Consider the following 19,825-nt stretch of genomic DNA (forward strand, 5'->3'; position numbering starts at 1 on the left):
GAGTGACCTGTCCATGTAGATCGTTAATGGCATGAACAATCGAAAAAAATCTGATGAACGCTGTTCTCTTCACTCAACACTTATCACACTTATGGTACACGTAATTCACACAGTGAGTAACGTTTATATATATATATATATATATATATATATATATAGCATGCCGGAGTGGACCGAAAACCAGATGGGTTAACCGTCGCCCGCTATGCCTGCCTATACACTGATAAAACGCAAGTGTTCAGAATAAACCGTCCCAGGAGATAGGATGCGAACCTTTTTTCGGTGATTGTCTCATGAGCTTGTGCCTATACACTGATAAAACGCAAGTGTTCAGAATAAACCGTCCCAGGAGATAGGATGCGAACCTTTTTTCGGTGATTGTCGTTCTCATGAGCTTTACCGGGTCGCAAAGTACAGAACACTCAATCACCTTGTGTGTGCAGCTTTTTCACAACCTGATGTTGTCCGTTGTCGGCTGAATACCAGGAAAGTGAGACAGATGTAGGCATGGCTGCCAATCTAAATTCTTTAGAGAAGCCACTTCGAAGAGACTGGATCTCATCGGGGTGTAGCGGTTCGTGCACCTATACGGGGAATTATAAATATACGGGACTATACGGGGGAATGGTTTACTTTGACATCCAGGGAGTTTATCATACCAGGTCAATAGCTGCAGCTTTGATAAGCAATCCCATGGTCCTCCGAGTTGTGCGTTGGGACAATGACGGCAACCTATAAAACCCTGTACTGCCATGTTAGTATGCTGACACCCATTTGTCGTTTCGTGGTCAAGCTTTTGATCCAAATGTTTTGGTTGTTGCCCTAATCCCTTTTGGTTCAAGTGTAGGCACCTTGATAGTATCCCGGCGTAGAACCATGAACCCCACGAATGCTGTCCTGTCACATCGGCCGTCGCGTAGTGCCACCACTCGTGTCGCCGAGCGCCTCGGTGACTCGTTTGGCAGCATCTTTGAGACAATCTCGAGAAAGAGATCTTCATCGGCTTATGTCCCAACGGACGGTAGCTCCGAATCTTCCAAAGATAGCTCAACCTATTTTCCACCGGGATAAAAACTCAGGCAACATTCTGGCCGCTGGGACATGAACGCCTAGAAAGGCATGCTTAGCGCTCCTGAGGTCCAGTTGGGTGGTCGTTTTGTATTAGGCGCAATACGAGCCGACAACAGAAAACGTTTGCTGCAGTCGTGTGCTGAGCACATACTGTTTCTGTAAGATCAGGGCTGCTAAGGATCATACAGGACGATTGGAGCTACCGGACTCCACGCAATTTGGATTCAGTAAGCAGCAGGGATTGACGGATGAGGGCAGCAGATGCTGTACTGAGAAATTTTGATTAGTAAGAGGACATTCAGTAGGGGTTGAAAAAGGTAAAACGAGGTGGTGGATACGGGTAGTCAGTGTAAGTAGGCCGTATACGGAGATAACGGCGCAGAACACAGTCAGTACGTCCGGCAGGTAACGGAAACTGTCCATAGCTGACAGCTTGACAAAGCAGAACGTGGCAAATCGGAATGCCTTCTTAGGCCCGTTTAAAACAAAATCTCAAAAACGCTGTCAGGTGAGGTTCAATACGAACGTAATGGAAAACCAGGGCGTCCGCGGAAACCAATTTGGCTTGACGGATAACGCACTTGTCTACCATCCGAGGGGCTTCTGGGTTCTATCCACCTGCTCTGGCGTCGGAGCAGACACTCGAAGAGTGGAAGAGTTGCGGCATGAAGTTGCAAACGAAAACAGACAGGCAACAAGATCTCGAAACTAAGTAGACCTTAGGTGCGAGCAAAACAACGTTATAATAAACATGCATAGATCATGCTACTCATGAACAGTCGAACAAATAAAAACAACCGCTGGTTGTCTTTGGTTTACAGAAGGAATAGACAACTCCTTTGCATTACCGACTTATGGACAGCGGAATTCGTTCGAATACATGATGTCCACAAACGAATCAACCCCTGAACTCAACTAGGTCACATTGCCATTACTAGTGGCAAGGCTTGGTTACTGCATGCTGTGCTTTCCGGTGTACCTATGTAGAATTCGGTCATACACTTGTCCATTGCGATGTTTTACTGCGTCATTCGGGTTTACCCAGTATACACGTGCACCGCGCTTAGATATTGTGATCATGCACCCGGAATTCAAACTAACATGTCAGCTTAGAAGATACGTGAACCACATCTTCACATTTCGTCTGGTGTTCGATTCTGTCGATGCTCCAGCGTTTCTAACCACCCCTGCTCAGCAGATGGTGCTTCCATAGTGCGTTGACGCGATCCGTTTCTTGTGGTCGCATATTTTCGGGCGTTCCTACGGAAAGCCCTTCATTACAAATAATGATGGCCGGTGAGTGTGTGCGCCCTCTCCATTTCTTCTTAATTTCGTCATTGATACCATAATGGGGTGAACGCTGAGGGGTTTTCAAAAGTCCCGTGTTCACATCGTCGCTGCTGAGAACCTTACCGGCTTGGTCCTAATCTTTGAACGTTACGCCTACAACACAAAGTCATGCGATTTGAGGAGAAGCCATGGAATTTGGACAAGTTCGCCTAACCCGGTAGTTGTATTAGCTCTGGCAGTATTGTGTCTGATGAAGTCAGTGTAGGCAGTACGAGGCTCGAACCACGTTTGCCAATTCTATTCATTTTTTATGTCACAGAGGTAAGGTACAACGCGACTTAGCTCAGTGGTTAAGGTGCGGGACAATTCACCGGAAGGCCGATGCGTCGCAATCGACCTTGGTTTTCCGATTGCATCTGCCTAGAAATGGGTAATCTGTGACTTTCTTGACCCTTGAAGTCTCACAGCCACAGTAAAACTGTTCTTTTTACTGAAACTTAAGTGTCTCGGCTAGTGTCCAGCGCTTGTCTTCAAATTCAGGTTACCACCCATACCTCAGATCTTCTTGGCTTCGCATCTAGTTTTCTTCAACTTTTCATTCAGTCCGACTGCCTCTCATTATGGATCATCCCTGAAAATGTAGAGACACACCAGGTAATGACTCAATTCGTTCTGAAAACCACTTATTGCGCGCGGAAGAAGTTTTCGTAAGAGGAGAGAACTCATCTTATGCCTCTCAGATTGGGAACTTGATGTTTTTTAACAACCCCCTTGTTGATCTAATCTCTCTCTGATTTCTGATTGTTTTACCAGTCTTGCCAGCACGGCACGCCGAAATCCCATTCGATTATGGGATGCCTTCACTGGGACCGTTCGTGCCATGTACAGACCCATCAATCATATGGTAGGTGTAGTGTCTTTCAGTCTAGGAATTCTGTGTTTCAAACAATTAATTGTCGTCTTCGTTTTCAGTACCACCTCCTGAACCTCGGAAATGCATCCTTGTTTAACCTGTACGAAGACGTTCTCCTTGGTATTTTCTCTGTTTTCCTTGACTGAACAGCATTTGTTCCCCTTACCATCAGCTTTCAGACAATGATCTGAGTCTAGTATCGCTTGATCAGAGAGGGACAGTAGAATGTACTGTAGGGTGTCTCATAATAGACCCAAAATTTGACTGGGTGACCATACGTAGCTAATCAGATGAAGGAACAAAATCCTTCATTATTAATAGCCACATAAAGGAGGCTTCGTGTGCAAGTGTTGGCATTTTTCTATCTACGATTGAGATTGTGAAACTCTATTATTCCCTTAATGAAAGCGCCGCCGCTGCACTTCGTGGTTACGATACCAAACATAGTCTCATCAAAGATCCTTTCACCGCGTCGACCCTTACGCTCTTGATTGCGAAATTTGAGTCCACTGGATCTGTATTGGATTTTCGTACAGAATGCCGTCGAGCAACTTCAGTCCCAGAGCGCCGTGGCATCTTCGTCAATAACTCAGATGTCTCAGTTGACCGGCATTCCCCACGCCAGCGTGCATCGTATTATGAGATGCCACCTTCATCTCTACCCGTATCATTTCACTTTATTACACGGAAGAAGACAAGGAGCAACGTGTCACGTTCGCTAACTTACTAGTGGACAATGAAGAAATCGTTCCCAACATTTTTTGGTGCGATGAAGCAAATTTTACGTGGATGGCATAACCAACAAGCACAGTTGCGTGATATGGTTCCTTGAAGCTCTTCACGAGTACCTCACCCATAATCTCCACTCCCCTCATCTCTCTGTGTAGATGGGACTCTCCTCAAAGTGTCTCCTGCGTCCCTTTTTTTGATGCTACGGTTTCCGGCGACACTTACCTTCATATGCTGCAGACGCATGTCATCCCGCAACTCAAGCAGCACAAGAAGTCATCGACCGTCTTTTAACAAGATGGCGCTCCACCCCACTACTACCTCCGAGAGCATTCTATGATAGGAGAGTCATTGCTTGTGGATTTCCAAACTTCTGGCCCGCAAGGTCACCCGATCTCATACCTCTGGGTTATTGGTTTCGGGAAATGATCAAGGCTCGCGTATATCATGAAAATAAATCGAAGAATTTGGTACAGTTAAGAGCAAGAATTGAAGAGGAGTGTGCACGAGTGACGCTTGAAGAAGTTAGACATGCTGTGTCTCACATCTCATATCGCCTCCGACTTGTTATAGAAGAAAGTGGCGTTTTCTTTCAACATCTTTTGTAATGCCAGTTTGTTCACAGTAAACCTCTATGATGCATGTATGTCCACATAAAAATGATAAATGTTTGAATTGGTGTTAAAGTTTTAACATGGGTATTATTTTTTGCGTCCATTATGAGACACCCTGTATATGCATTCGGTACGGATTCAGTCAAGTTATGTTCTCTGAAAGGAAGTGTAAAGTTGTACCCTCATTCTCGAATGAGCTTTGACATAAATTTGTACTTCAATTTCCACCTCTTGTAGGTACTACTCTCAGGAGAGATTATCCATCAGGATCAACTAATTCCGGTTGGTCCCTTGTTTTGAACCCCACTGTCCCTTTAAGACAAGATCACTTTCGCTGGTACCTTCAGACGGATTGTATAAAAGTAGCAAATGTATGTTTGGAAGCCGAATGTTTGTGGGGGCGAGATGGACCAAGTGGTTAAAGTGCGAATTTACTGACCGGAAGGTCCATGGCTCGAACCCGACCTCTGCCTCTCGACTTCTCCTGTCTAGGCTTGGGCAACCTGACAGTATCCCAGCCCTGGTGCTTCCTTCGTGTGGCGTGGCAGCTAGGCACCGAAAGGGTGTTACAGCTGAACGATTTCGATTTCGATGTTTGTATAACTACACAGGCGAAACGTCGCGATATTGAATGTTCCATGGTGTGCTCCCTGTGAGTTAAAATTTCTGTGGCGACACCATCTACATGTATATCCCTAGCCCTTCTTCCCGTTGTATATCGTCATCAGAAACAGCAACATGGGTGTTGACACTGATGCCTTACTGCTGTAATGGAGGCCTGACCTTCAATTATGCCTGCATTAAGCGAAGACTCATGGGTATCCTTCGCATTGCAACAAAACTACGGGTAGACCCAGGTGACCGCAAAACTACTGCACAGCGACACCTAGTTCGTGCATCCATCCTCCGCACCAGAGATTTACCGGCTGGTTAGATGATTACTCGTATTTTTACGGTCGTGCTCCTGGATGTTCTCATTACACGAACATATTGGTTTGTATACTTCCGCATGTTGTATGTAACGCACTGAACTCTTCCATTTTCTCCAGCTCTATCTTCACCACACAAGGTTTTTTATGTGCGCGGCGTCCTTAACAGCTACCATGTATTATGGACCAGAAAAGCTGGATTTTATGTACTAGCCATTGTGTAGGGAGAAACTGTTATTAGAAAACAATGTGGTGGTGTGATACCTCGAAGATAATTTTGGTATCGTGTACGACCGCCTTTGTACCGATTTTTCACGTTCGTACATCAAAAACTTTGACAAGTAACACTTTTTTTCTGCCGATTGTTTTTCATCTCCCAAGGGTGATGCGATTTCGGCATACTCTGTTGCATTCTCAGCGGACGGTCAACGGTTGTATGCCGGATTCAATCGTTTCATGCACGTTTTCGATGTGTCTCGGCCAGGTCGTGACTCCGTAAGGCGGCCAAAACTTGGTCGTAAGTTTAACTTCTTGTTTGGTCTGTCTGCACCACGTACCTAGAACGTTTGGCTTTTCGCACTGTTCTCGTCGGCGTTAAGTTGACTCCATCAGAGAACGCGACAGTCGGTGCGTTTCACTCTAATCAGTCATCAATGCACTATTAGTTTTGGGTGTAGTAAACGTAGTGAAAAAACGTGCATCATTGGGTGGTAATCCGAGATCAATGACACGGGGGACAAATTTGACAGAACACTTGTCTCGAGAATTACACTCAGTTGCAAATCAATTTGGTTTTCACGAGAGACTCAACTGAATCTTTCGTTTATGATATTTTACAATTGAATGTGCTGCACACAGGCCGCCTCATGATTCAGTTGGCACGATATTCGAGGTGTCGCAGTATATTTTGAATCCTATTTGGGTTCAAGTAGAACATAAGGTTGACGGAAACTCGGGGACTGCGCCTACCTGATGAGCCCCAAGAAGGGTGAAACCGGTCGTGGGCTGTCGAAGAGTTTTCAGCAACCTTGTGAGTAGTTCCCTTTTGACAGAACACTGTAACACTCACGGCCCACAGCCAGTTTTCCCTTCCTGGGATTTACCAAACAGGTCTGGTCCCTCACCTTGTGTCAGTCTTATTTGTTATTCCTGCACCAAGTAGAGGTTTGTACTAATTTGCGAATCAACTTGATGTTGGAGCCGAGAAGCAATGTACAGCTGTTGGGAATCACCGGCAGTGTGCACTTCGACCAATAGTTCAGAACGAAACCATTCGACCACGATTGGTCGTTCAATCGATCGTTCGATTAGCTGCAAGTGCTCTCTGAACATGGTGGCTTCTATTTCCATCAACTATACTGTTTGAGTAGGACGTGATTTGTTCCGCTTAACAATCAAACGCATAGGACTGATCACATCTATTTAGAATGTGTAATTTCCCTAAACTATAGATGTGTTATCCAGTAGTTATCCTCGTGTTTGATAGACTACGAATTCACGCTGCTCGTTGAGAAGCGTGAACTATTCCTAGCCCGGCTGAGGTTTTTAGGTTGTATGATAGACAGTGACAGGCGACATCCCGAAGCCGGAAAGATCCCAATCATAAAATGAACTCCACAATCAAATAACGTCGATACAATGCCATAACTCCTTGGTACGATTGTCTACTATCGATTACCTACTCCTACTACGCACAAACAACATGTCCCATGGAAAGAGCTCCTGTCAAGCAGTGGATCTCGTCTTTAGCATGTGAGGAATCATTTTAATCTATCGAAGATCCGTTAAACAATTTTGGCACCTAAGAATCTCACAGAGCACTTGGTGATATCAACTTTTGGAGTAACTGCAGTCATCCGACACGGTTATGGAAATCTTGTTACTAGGCCTACTGCACTTCATGTCGTCTCAAAAGAGGAAACAAAACTACTCAGATAGCAAAGGAGGCATTCAATTTGACATCTGTTATCAACCTGTCCAATTGAGTGGCCTATGCTCGAAGTTCATCGTTCTAGCTAACTGTAAACCATTGATGGAAATCTTTGGATTCTAGAATGGTATTTCTGCACACACCTCTCATCGGTTTTGGGAATAGAAGTCCTTAAAATGGCTATTTATATTTTATGTGTTGTATCAGACGAAGATCCAGAATAGCCAATGTATCAACATTACAGATAGTAAAAAAGCGTGGATGAAAACTGAAAGATATGGGTAAATAGCCCACGTCTTTCGCTGCCAATGGATGGCGAGACCTTGCTAACTGTCCAGAGTTCTAAGCGATTATATCAACATGAATTTGCACGAGGGTTTTGTCCCTTAGCCGTGTTTTTATCTGCGTTCGACAAGAAGTTTCAAGGCTTGGTCGCTAATGCATTTGCGCATAAAAACAAGCATCGGATGTCTAACATCGTTGATCGAAATTTTTCTTGGTCATCTATCCTCAAACACTATCCGTCCCCTGAAAAGCTTAGAAGAATTCCTCCTATTGGGTATTCATATTGCTTTATTCGCTACCCATGAAGCGACTCTGCCAATGTCCGGGTTCGAGCCGCTTTAAGTCACCCAACAATGATGCTTATACAGGCCTCGATTTCCTTCGCATGGATTGGTTTGATAAACTTCAACTCTTGGGGAAACCCCTCATTGGTGTCTGTAACGAGACGACTGCATGTGATGGCAATATGTCCACGGGAACGCCGCATCTTGACGATTTTTCGGTTGCCACAGTTGTAGTCAAACTGGAGACCAGTTGGTACATACGCGTCACAGTTGCTGTTTAGCTGGTTACGTCCGACACCGGTAGCCTTCTCATTTCAGTCAGTTTCAACGTATCCTACCGACAGTCTACAACATGGTACTCGCGGTTCCAACCGTTCAGTACACAGCCCCGTGAGAATGTAGAGTGTTCCACTGCTGTGCAGAAAACCAAGGAGGAGGGACAGACAGAAAAGGCATCATAGCAATCATCTGAAGGCCGGATGGTGATTCGAGGATACCGTGGGTGTGATCTGCGGTGGATGCGAGGTCGAATACCATGTCAAACACGCGGTACATGTCATATCTCTGGAATGAATGCGTCAGGTAGCAGCTTGTGTCCCCACAATAGAACGTTGTCGCACGGAACACCCGACAACCATGATATACCTCTGAATTTAGGTAGCAGCTTGTGTCCCCACAATAGAACCTTGTCGCATGATATACCTCTGAATTCGATAGTAAGGCCTGAACCATCCGCAACAGATTCCGGTTCAGTAAGCCCACTACCCCAGAGCAGACTGACATTTGATGGCACCTCCCTAAACTGTCACAGGTCAGATCACAGCAACGGATGAACGGCGTGCTTGAGAGGGTGTCCAGAAGCGATCCACTCTACATAACCGAACATTACATGGATTGGTAGGATTTCACTAGCGGGCTACGGAGCCAACGAAGACGTCTTCTGATTGATCACGATGTCAGTCAATCAGGGTCGAACATTTATATCTCGGCGCTTCTCGTCTCATCACAAAGATTCTAGCGTGAGCTTGTGGAAAATCCTGTTTTTTAACCATAAATACGGTCGTAATAATTCTCCCTGGATCCCACGGAAGGCTGCCTCAAGCTACCGTATCCTTCGATACAACACGGTGGGTGGAACAGAAATCCGGGGACCGACGTAGGAGTTGAACTACCGTCCAGGAGACGCACCAGTCAACATTACCTATAGGGGAGAAACGGCAACTGGACTGATTTCCAATAGACTAAGTCACTGTGTTGAATCTGCAGTTTTGGAGGATAACCTTTGCGTTTCCGTTCTTCACATTCAAAATACTATCGATCGTCCAACTGCGTACCCTTACAAATGCTGGTTCTAATCGTCGCATGTTGGTCGTCCAATGAAATGCTCAGCTGACACGTGAACACTGGCTCTGCTATCTCACTCGTGGGAACTGCCCGGATCCAGCCCTAGTGCTGTCGTTCTGTACCCTACCGCAGTCCGTCACGCATGACTGAACCTTTCGCCTCATCTACCAGGTGCCTAACAATCTACCACAATTTGTGGGGGTCTGGTAGTTATCTGCTGCTGAGACAAACACAATCTTCGCACAGAAGACGCCTCATTCCTTACCATATATCTTACATTGAGTGGTCTGATTAATTTCCAATACAGAAGAGTACAACCGCAGCCACACTTTGAGTACTATGGCGTTTTTTCGTCCATCCCTGTGGGCGATAGTTGAGCGTAGTTTATCTTGGAAGCATTCGAAGAGCTTGGCCTACTTGTTGCGGGTCTCGTAATTGCAGTTCAATGAGCAGGTGCAATTTTTCGACGATACCACCAAAAGGTCTACTGCGATAACGTCGGGGTTCCCACTAAGGAAACTTTCATCTTGTTTCTCCCAAAAAAAATCCTACTGTACAATGCTCCCAGCAATTAACGCGACCTATTTTGCAGAGATTTTGTTTGATTTATTTCTGGGTACCACTGAACCAAGTCTGTTTCTGACCCTAAAGAACCACAGACGACGTGAATTTAAACGCGGCGAAAATAGTTTACGGACTACCTGTCGGTGGCATGTCATCAAACGAAGAGTGCCAGTATCGTACAAGTTGCTTGTATGTCGTTTAATTCCGACAAGGTGTATTAATTACTGGAACAGCGAGCGGGTCTTCTTGCTACCATGAATGGCACACCAAGGATCCTATCAGACACCGATCTACCAGAGGTATAGTCCGAAGATGCGTATCGCTCATGGATTCCAGTTCCAGCAGCAGAACCCAGGGACGCATACCGATTGCATGGCCATACATACCGTAAGGACACGTGAGGTACGGACATATCCACCTGCTACGGAGGGTGTGCAACAAGTCTCTCGATGAATCTACGCACCCATTCACCGTCTTTTCATTGACCTTTTGGCAACCCCTCCGGTGCCTTTTCGGTGGACTGTCGTGCCCAGTTTAAGCACAGCTGTCGCAGCAATGCATTGGCATGTGCTCAGTTAGTTCAGGAACTGAGTTCCTGATGCCCCGTCACTTCAGTTCTTCAGCTGCTCTATAGTCTCGTACGTGGTGAACCTTGTACAGTCTTGCCTAACCACGACGCATCTCACCTTCGGTTGTGTGCCGCATTATTACCGCTTCTACTTGGAACTCTCATTGGGTCCCTAACTAATAAGCCCATAATTGTGGTCCATGTTCGTTGTACTTCCTCATAAGGTATCTCACGTTACTCGGTCGTCGGTTCATTTCGCGTCTACAGTCTTAGGTTTTCTGTCATGTCCGTCCCGAAGGTTTCGCTATTTTACAGTGCGCATTTTTTCAGCGAACGACCTTTATATTTATCCCCAGAAAAGTCGCTTCAAGGTGGCATCATCTCATGCATCGCTGTGCCGCGCACTCCAGAACGCCAGCTCTACGCCACGGGTTCTTACAATGGTACTGTGACGATGTTCGCAGAACCAGGCCATTTGATTGGTCGCGTGTCAGGCAGCCGAACTGGTGTGACACAAGTGTTACTGGGTAACCGATTTGCTAAGGAATCAGGAGCTCCCTGGTATTTGGCTGCCGGATGTCGAATGGACTCTCGGATATTCCTCTGGGATGCTAGACGACTGTCTAATCCGCTACTTGTTCTACACAGGCGCGTCGAAAATCACCAGCGGTTTCAGTTCGATCTAGACCCGTGAGTTCGTACTAACTTTACGTTTTGTAAAATTTCTCCGTGAATCCATGACTGTGGGTGTCACACTGAAATGTTGTTCAGCGAAAGGTTCCATCATTTCTGCTTAGTAGTTAAACAAAACCTTACTAGTATAGTATGATGTCTGCCACATTACTGCTTCGTCTGTATATGACGTGTGTTGTCCCCCTCCAAGTCAACTAACTCAATCCTTACGTACTCTGCGTGATGCAATCTTTCGTTTTGCTTGCGTCTACCTTGTTTCTTGGCTCATGTTTGTGTTTGGCTGTAATTTCCAAAGAAGTTCTGGACGGAATTCGCCTGTCCATAAGAGCCTATATGTGAATCCGACTTGGTTTGACTGCAGTCACGTACTTATCCGTGCCGGTTCATAGTTCCTTTTTAAGTGTGCCACAAATGGGCCAGCCTGTCTGTTTTTTTTATATGCTTCTGGACTCTTTTGGATCCCTTGACACTGCCGGTCCAACCCAGCTTTCTCTTTTATTTCAGCACTGGCCAGTACCTTTTCACTGGTTCGCAAACGGGAGTGGTGTGTGTCTATGATTTGGTCGAGTGTCTGAAGCATTCAGAAACAGATGAATTTCATAAGCCTTCCTTGGTCTGGCGAGCCCATTCCGATTGCGCCCATGGTCTTAGTATTCACCCCTTTCTTCCCGTGGTGGCTACGACTGCTGGACAACGTCGCATTCGACCTCCTTGGTATACGGCTAGTACAAATAAGAATCAGAGAGCAGCCGGAACTTCTTCTGGGTCTGATAGCTCATCGGACACCGACGTTGAAGAGGCTAATCTTACCGATGATGAAGCTTCGTTATTAGGCAACGAAACCGGTTCAACCACTCCTTCCGAATCCCTACCGCTTTATGGACGTTTGACAAGACTCCCTTCTGAAAACCGTCTTTCTCTGTGGTCCTTCCCTCTGAGGGAAATGTAACCCTGTAATTATTTTCTTTACCTCCGAAAATGACGTGTTCGTTTTTACCCGGAGAATTTTACTTGGAGGCTTATTGTGCGCGTAAGTTGTAAGTGATCTCACATCACTCTGTTAACCCGGACCCCGCTTCGAATGACGTGCGAATCACACTCATCAGAAACGTCCCCAGCATAAAAAAATCATTCTCCTAGCATCCGAGCTGGGATTTACTGGAAATGGAGTTTCCTTGTTGAGTGGAACCTCCAGGCGGCCTGTATGATGTGCACACCGTGCGAAAACAGTATCAGTTTGTTATTGACTTCAGTGAAACCCGCCGCGTCTCATGCTCCAGCAGTTTTATCACGCGTATGAGCCCAAAAGTAAGCTTTCAGCCAAATTGGTGTTCAATTCAGGGATTGATTACCACTCATGACGGAAACCAGGCCCGTCCCAAACCAAACAAATCCAGTAGTGGGCTGTTTTCAGATTTTTAGTAATCGATCTCCTCATTACTGGTTTTGCGTGTTGTTCAATTAGCAAGTTTTAACTTGAAATTCAGTATTGTTTCAAAGTGCCACAACTCTGGTTTCTTCATAGTTACATTCTAATCTCGCAATAGCGCCATCATGAGTCAAACACTTTTATAAAAGGTTCTTCCATTGTACCTTGCCTTCCGTCTATTTGATGAATCAGTTTTCGTCTGTCCTACCGAGCGCGTGTACCAGTGCTACTTGTTTTGAAAGGAAGAAGTGACTTGATACCATCTTAAATCTCACCTATTCCAACGGCAGCAAGAACGGTCGTTCATTAGGTCTATGAAAAACGTTTGACAGTTCGTTACCGAATTCGTCTCTGATCTTGGTAATTTTGTTACGGACATATCATCCCCAGTTGAGGTGACATCATCAGTGAGTTGTTACATGGTACGGCTGAGCGTTGCATCGGTATGTATTCGAATGGGCGAGATACCCGGGGTGGATTGTTCACTCGAGCAACCCCCATTGAAGTGCATACAAGGACCCATGCATACCACCGACGCATCACTTCGATGAAACGCGCAGAACAAAATCGACAAGCCCAGCGAATTATTCGAACGTCGAGTTTACGGGAATAGGTGAAGGGCATGTATAGCACACCGAAGGGCAACCTCGTGATCCCGATCCATCGGGATACTAGAGGCAGGAGAAGAGTGGTTGAGATGTGCATCTTGCCCATGTTTTCGTTCATGGGGCTTCAGAACTTGAAGACAATGGGGAGGAGTAATTTGTCGCTCTTTTTGAATAAAGGACTGGTTGAACTACTAACGAAATAATCGAACTTGAAGCTGACGAAGGAAGCCCTAAACTGACTTGTGGTGCCCTTTAATCAAGACAGTGAGTAACTTTTTCCTGTAGTTCCAGGACAAAATATGCACCTGACGAAACGGAGTAAACTGCTTCGGGTGTCGCTGGCGAGCTCTCGTCATCTTTAGGTACAAACCGTGTGCATATCATACAGCAATTATGGCGGTCACAATTTATTTCGTCGATGAGCTGAAAAGATGAAAGCGGATAGCTAGCGCTGAAGGCAGAAGTTGATATAGATTATGTGGGAAATCAGAAGAAACTGCGCTTTTCGGGGATATTGGGAGGGAGAACTATGCACTGAAAGCAACCATTTGGACGCATGCACGTTATTGGGTCATGTGTTTCAATGCCTTTAACCGTTGCTATGTCCCTCTCGTGGTCCCCACTCAGGGAGACAGCAATGACCAGCACACGGGTTACTGCTAATGAATTTCCTATTTTATTGCCAAGTCTTCGCTCGTCTCGTTTTCACCCTCCGCATGGTTGTGTAGAAGGGGCCTCTCAGGGAATTCGGCCAACTGACGTAAGAAGTGCGTAATCAGGCTGGCGCAACATGTAGAGTGTGATCAGTCTACTACTTTTGGGAGATGATCTCCTCCGAAAACCAACGTATAGCACCACTAATGTGGTGCTATATTCTCATCAGAAACCAGCAATGCGTCGAAGCTACTGGTCAAACGCCGATAGTTTATTTAATGTCCCCACAAATATTAACCGGGCTTCTGACCCCATTACCACCTTGATAGACAAGCTGATGTCCAAACTGCATATTGGTAAAAGCCACTCTGGTTTTCCAGACCTGGGTCGGGACGTCTTCAGCTAGACCACCGTTAGTGACATTCACTCAGGTTGACCAGTTTGTCTGACATCTCAGTCGGCTCATACGGGTTTCGCTCTAATCGATCTTGCGTGGCACTCTTGTTGAGTCTCCCAATACGAAATTTCGAATCCCCAACATCCAAGTGAAGGATCGGGTTTGAAAATTTACTGCACTATTTACACAGAGGTTAACGAAATCGTATGACGAGTCTCAAATGTCCACATTCGTGGTCAGCAAGTGCGCACATCTGTCACTGATCTGCACAGTAGGGTGTCAACGTCCATATACCAAACAATGGCGAGCGGAATATTGGCTTGATAGTGTGAGTTGCGGTCGCCCATTCCAAAGAGGTCTGGTGATTCTGATTGGCTGTTCGATCATTTGGAAATCACCGCAGAACATTCAGGGTAGGNGGACAACTGGGTCAGCTGCGCATATTCACACGCATGCTTAAATACTAGTGCTTGACGAGGCGGTCATTGTTGCAAGGTGAATGGTGGATAGGGATGAGCAAGACAGGCGGAGGTCAAAGGAACTTGGTCGGAGCGAGCAATTAATGAGGGAATTGTCGTGTTGGGTTGGACTCAATAGTCGTTCGTTTCAGACTGAATTGCAAAATTTGAACAATAAGTTTTGAAAGGACTGAATTTTTCACATCCCAAGTAGGGTGAAATGGAAGTGGAAGTGGAATCCGCTGAAGTGAACCTTCAAATTGGCTACCGGACATGTGCTCGATGTTAGTTGCAAAATGACCTCGATCCAGAACAATGTTTCAAAATGGACCACAACGCAACCATTAGTCACATCCTCTTGGAAAGCTTAGTTAGTTTACGGTCTGCCATCGTTTCACCACCGCTAATGGAGCTTATACGGATATTTTAGCGCCTTATAGTCATAGATCTTTAAGTCTATTCACAAAAAGAAATGAAGCTGTGAAAGGCAGCTAGTCCAGGTTACTATAAACGCCCAGTTGCTCATCAGCAGTGCCTTCGGGGGCCGAATTTTATTCGCCCATAATATCGTGCAAATTTTCCACCCAAGTGTGGGTAATCTCGCAGTCACTCGTCGAAGCCTGGTCGAACCGATCATGCACGTTTTTATTGGTCAAGTTCATACTATTTTTGCAAGGAATACGTAGCTCTGTATCGGGGGTATATCTTTGCATCAGAATGTCTGTTAATCTTTTCAATCATTTAGATTCAGCCGTACACGATGGATACCTCAATATATCCGCGAACCACTGTAGTTCAGACACACCTTAAAACATCTCACCGTGTCACAGTATACTTTGAAGGCATCTTCAGACTGAGATACTTGATAGAATTACGAACTTGAGAGCCCATCCACAGGAAGCTTGATTTGTTCCTTCTTTTTAAATGCCGATGTTCCCCGAGCAAATTGGCTGGCTACAGTGTCCATTGTGACTGATATCCATCAGTTTGGTTGTGCACTGCACTCGCAAGTGTCAGTCGACCTGTACGCTTGTCAACAGTAGGGTGAGATAAAGCGCTTGTGGCCAGCCCTAGTTCGTACTGGAGGGGATATACTGTTACCACTATTCATTTACTCTTGGTTCAAAACATGGTTTGGTTCGAGCAATGAGCTACATGTAGGTATGTTTTTCTGCACAGTTAGCCCGGAAGTATGTCCTTGCTTAACTGTTTAAATGATGCTGTGCGAAATCGGTCGCGCTATTATCTTGCGTGATTTCGCCGCAAACATCCAGACACATCTTTTATCATTTCAAAGTTAAAAGGCCACTGCGCATTGAAAACTATTTCTTCGCAAAAGTGATGCCAACTACCACAAATGAGCTAGCCAAGAGTACCTTTAATGATAGTGTCTGCCTAAGCACAGTACACAGTGCCAACCTGGAGGTGTGTCACGAACCAAGAGTGGTTCAAATTCTTGAGTACGGTGACTCTTAGGTCCATGTTGGGGGGCGTTTTAAATTAATGAGAAGCTTGGCCGCCAAAAATGCTGACCGCTTCAAAACTTGTTCAGGAAATTTAATTCAGTGAGGGACGTGTCCGCCGTGTCTGTTGGCTCCTTTTCCTAGTGTCCAACGTTTTAAGCCTGGTGGCAACGTACTGAAAGGGGTACAGTGATAAGAAGGTACGTCAGCCCGACACAAACTAAACTCCTCTTGGCTGGCAAGGTTTTTCAGAAACTTTGTTCACTGCGAGAAAAGCAACCATCAGCATTTGAAGTAGCCTACACAACTGGAGGGCAGATGAACCATCTAGTTTTCCTTTCACCGCGGTAGCGGGATGTTGGTATTTGTAGTCTTTGTAGTAATGACGGTTTTCTCCGACATCCAATGGACTACAGTGTGGTCAGGTCGGTACATTGAGAACACGGCTGACAACGAAATAATGGAGGGGGCTTAAGGAAAATTGCATGGTCAGAGATATTGACCAGTGATATGTTGACGTAGTAACGGTGTCATTTGGCACAAAACTACTGGGAAAAATCATTACATAATTAACCGGTAGCCAATAAATATTGGTGGTGTTAATTGGCCCTGAATAGATGAGTTGGTAGCATCAGCCATGGAGGTTATAAACGGAAGTGGAGACGTGCGAACGTTTGCGATAAGGGGAAATATAACATTGTCACCCGAATGGTAAGGTTAAATCGGATGTATGACTCATGTGTGCGTCCCCACCGAATATGACCCAGTTCCTTAGCATAAGCCGTATGTTCAAACGGCTGCTACATATAAATAAGTTCCGTCCGCAGTGCTGAAAAGAGTTGGACAGAATCTATGGGCATTGGGGGAAGATGCTCAGGAAGTTAAACATCAGGACGGGAATGAATTCACTCAACTTCGAGCATACGGGCTACTAGCAAGCTAAAACTGGCATAATTTAGTCATTCACTTCTTTCTCTAGCCGACCTAACGACCGGCAGCGGGAGCATATGGTAGCTGTGGACATTATAAGCACAAATTTCGGAGAAACATAATGAAAACCAGCATTCAAAACAACAGTTAAATCAATGCCTATGTTGTGACCGGTCTTCACAATATGTACATAGCAAATGCATTTAAAAGCATAAACTCAATCGCAATAATAACTCACTAATTGATAGTGCAAACAGAGATGAGTGAGAGTGCGCCTTCGCGCCACCACTACCGGCTAACTAGGGTAATCACGGCAGCCAGCAATTGTATGTTGCTTTTTCAGAACGCTGTTCCCACTGATCTGTACCCAAAGAATGCGAGCAGCTTTTTAAAAAAATATGGTGTTTTCCAGGTCGTCACTTACTAGTTAAAATATCTATGCCAACGCGTTTTTCTGCAGGCTACTCGAGACAGGGGTCATGTCACAACTACCTACGGGGAAGATGCATACGCAGTCATTCGGCAAGTCACATTTAGAACGTAACCATCGCCCTCCTGGATCTCCCCTCGGTCATAGTGGTATGGTGTACACATGTCGTATTCTTGCACGTGAAGCGCAGGGCGTCAGGACACTTCTGTATGACATGCTCGAGACCGCCTTATTGGTGCACAGCTTTTTCGAGCGACTTCAGATGACTGTCGACCACATGGCACAAGTGGTCCATCACGGATTGTGGGTGCACAGTTCACCCGCTGGTGACCATGGGGTAAAAGACGAACTTGGGTCATTGTGACGCAGTACCCGAACGTCCTGGCGGAATCTGTGTGATAATAATACGACAAACAGATAACCTATGTGCGGCGTTTTCCAAATGATTCCTACGGTGGAACGTGTCGGCTGAATGCACAGAGCACATATGTATATGTGCTCTATATGTATGCACTGCATACGGAGAAACCAAAATTCACAGATGTCATATGGTAAGTAAGTGATTCGCGATTGCTTCGCGAATGTAGAATTGGCATGTGACATTGAAGCCGAGCATGATTCTCGGCGTCCGAATTCGTGTCGCCGATTCGTCCGCGACACAGGTCTTCACATGACGCTGTTCATGCATCGTTTTCATGAGCAATCCAAATGGTTTACGCAAAAGAGAAGCTATCAGCATTCCAGGTATGTATACATGACCAAACGGTCGGCACCAATAGCACCTGTGATCATGAAGCCGTAGAGCTTTTAACTAACTGCTATAAAAAATGGCTCACCCGAATCGTTCGCTTGCATGTGTCCCACAGACATTAAAGGCATCTGGGATGGGCCGTGACGGTGCTATCTGCTACCGTCTAACGAAGAATATGCGGCCGTGATGCCCTTACGTCGGCTGCAACACAATCACCCGTAGAGACTCACGAAGTCTCGTCGGGACCGAAGATTCATCATATGCTGCAATGAAGCCCAACTATCCGTCGTATACTTAAAAGAGCATGTGGACAATTCCTATCATACTTGTAGGTCTCATGAGAGGAAAGTATCTCACCGAATCCGCCGGCTCAGAACTGCTGTGCATGACAAGGCTGCCCTATTTTAAGCTACCCTGTAGGTGTCCAGCTCTCTTTCGGTAAGCAGTCGGTTGGAAGATAGTCGGTCGTACAAAACGTTAGTCACCTTGTGGACATTTTTGGGATTAAAAGAGGTGAATGATGGATGGTTTCCTTGCCCCCTTAGATAGAACCGGGCTGGGCAACCGATGTTTCGTTCAGTGTTTGTCATTAGCAAACAAACAAAATGCCTTAGAATTGCTCCCCATATATTTATTTAAAGCCCACTCATTTGCTTTAAATTACCCAGCAAACACATCTGAGGCCATACTGATCACTATCCGCTTGATGCATTCATCTCCGAAACAATAAAGTGGCGAAAAAATTGCGTTAAAATGATACATTTCTCTGTATATATCCCGTCGATGCTCATTACTCGCACAATGCTCTTGAGTGCAAAGCCCTCAGAAGTTGAGCTGAACTTTTGCTCCGGAATGTTGCATCTTGTTGCATATGTACCCAAACCAAAAGCCATCCTAATCTACATTCATATTTTTTCAGCTCACCAAATTTCGCCGTCCAATGAAGCAATCTTACCTCTGGCAATAAAAGTCTAGCGAAATAATTTCCCAGCATTGCTGACACTCCGAGATGCCCAAATGGGGCTCAAAAGTTTGGAATGGTACTCTGAACTCAATCGCTCAAATGATTTAGTCTATCAGGGACACGTCATAGCTTTCAGAATTTCTATTCCACTGTGCGAATACTGAGCGCCTATTTCGTCAACGTAATCTGATTTATTTTACCGAAATTTGCGCCGCTGACTAAAAGCACAACAAAATTATTTTGGCCGAAACTATAGGGTTTTCGAAGTTGTGTCCAATCCATTTGCACCTTCCAGTGACATGTTGCTTGTAGCATCTTGTTTAAGTGATCGAAATTGTAAGGGCACGGGCCATCGTCGATTCGAATTTTCTTACCGGTTTATACGACACGTTTGTTTAATTTACAGTCCTCAGATCTAAGAACTGCGGATGAACCGCAAAATATATTTTATTCGGCGAACCTGTTAACAACGCACTTTTCCGTGGATCTCAAATTCCAAGGCAACAGCATCAGCTGTGCAGTAGCAA

The 19,825-nt window shown here is 45.5% G+C and overlaps 1 protein-coding gene across 1 annotated transcript in view; it reads left to right on the forward strand.

The window, feature by feature from the left end:
• Positions 1-17,947, forward strand: part of T265_01915 (hypothetical protein) — a gene marked incomplete at both ends in the record, with an annotated part of 22,570 nt that extends 4,623 nt beyond the window's left edge. The window contains 5 exons of the mRNA XM_009166041.1: positions 3,175-3,265; positions 5,928-6,063; positions 10,878-11,211; positions 11,719-12,159; positions 17,614-17,947. Of these exons, the coding sequence (XP_009164305.1) occupies positions 3,175-3,265; positions 5,928-6,063; positions 10,878-11,211; positions 11,719-12,159; positions 17,614-17,947 (1,336 nt within the window). The remainder of the gene's footprint in view (positions 1-3,174; positions 3,266-5,927; positions 6,064-10,877; positions 11,212-11,718; positions 12,160-17,613) is intronic.
• Positions 17,948-19,825: the final 1,878 nt, after the last annotated feature.

The sequence above is a fragment of the Opisthorchis viverrini genome (assembly GCF_000715545.1).
Source record: "Opisthorchis viverrini unplaced genomic scaffold opera_v5_21, whole genome shotgun sequence".
Lineage (NCBI taxonomy): Eukaryota > Metazoa > Platyhelminthes > Trematoda > Opisthorchiida > Opisthorchiidae > Opisthorchis > Opisthorchis viverrini.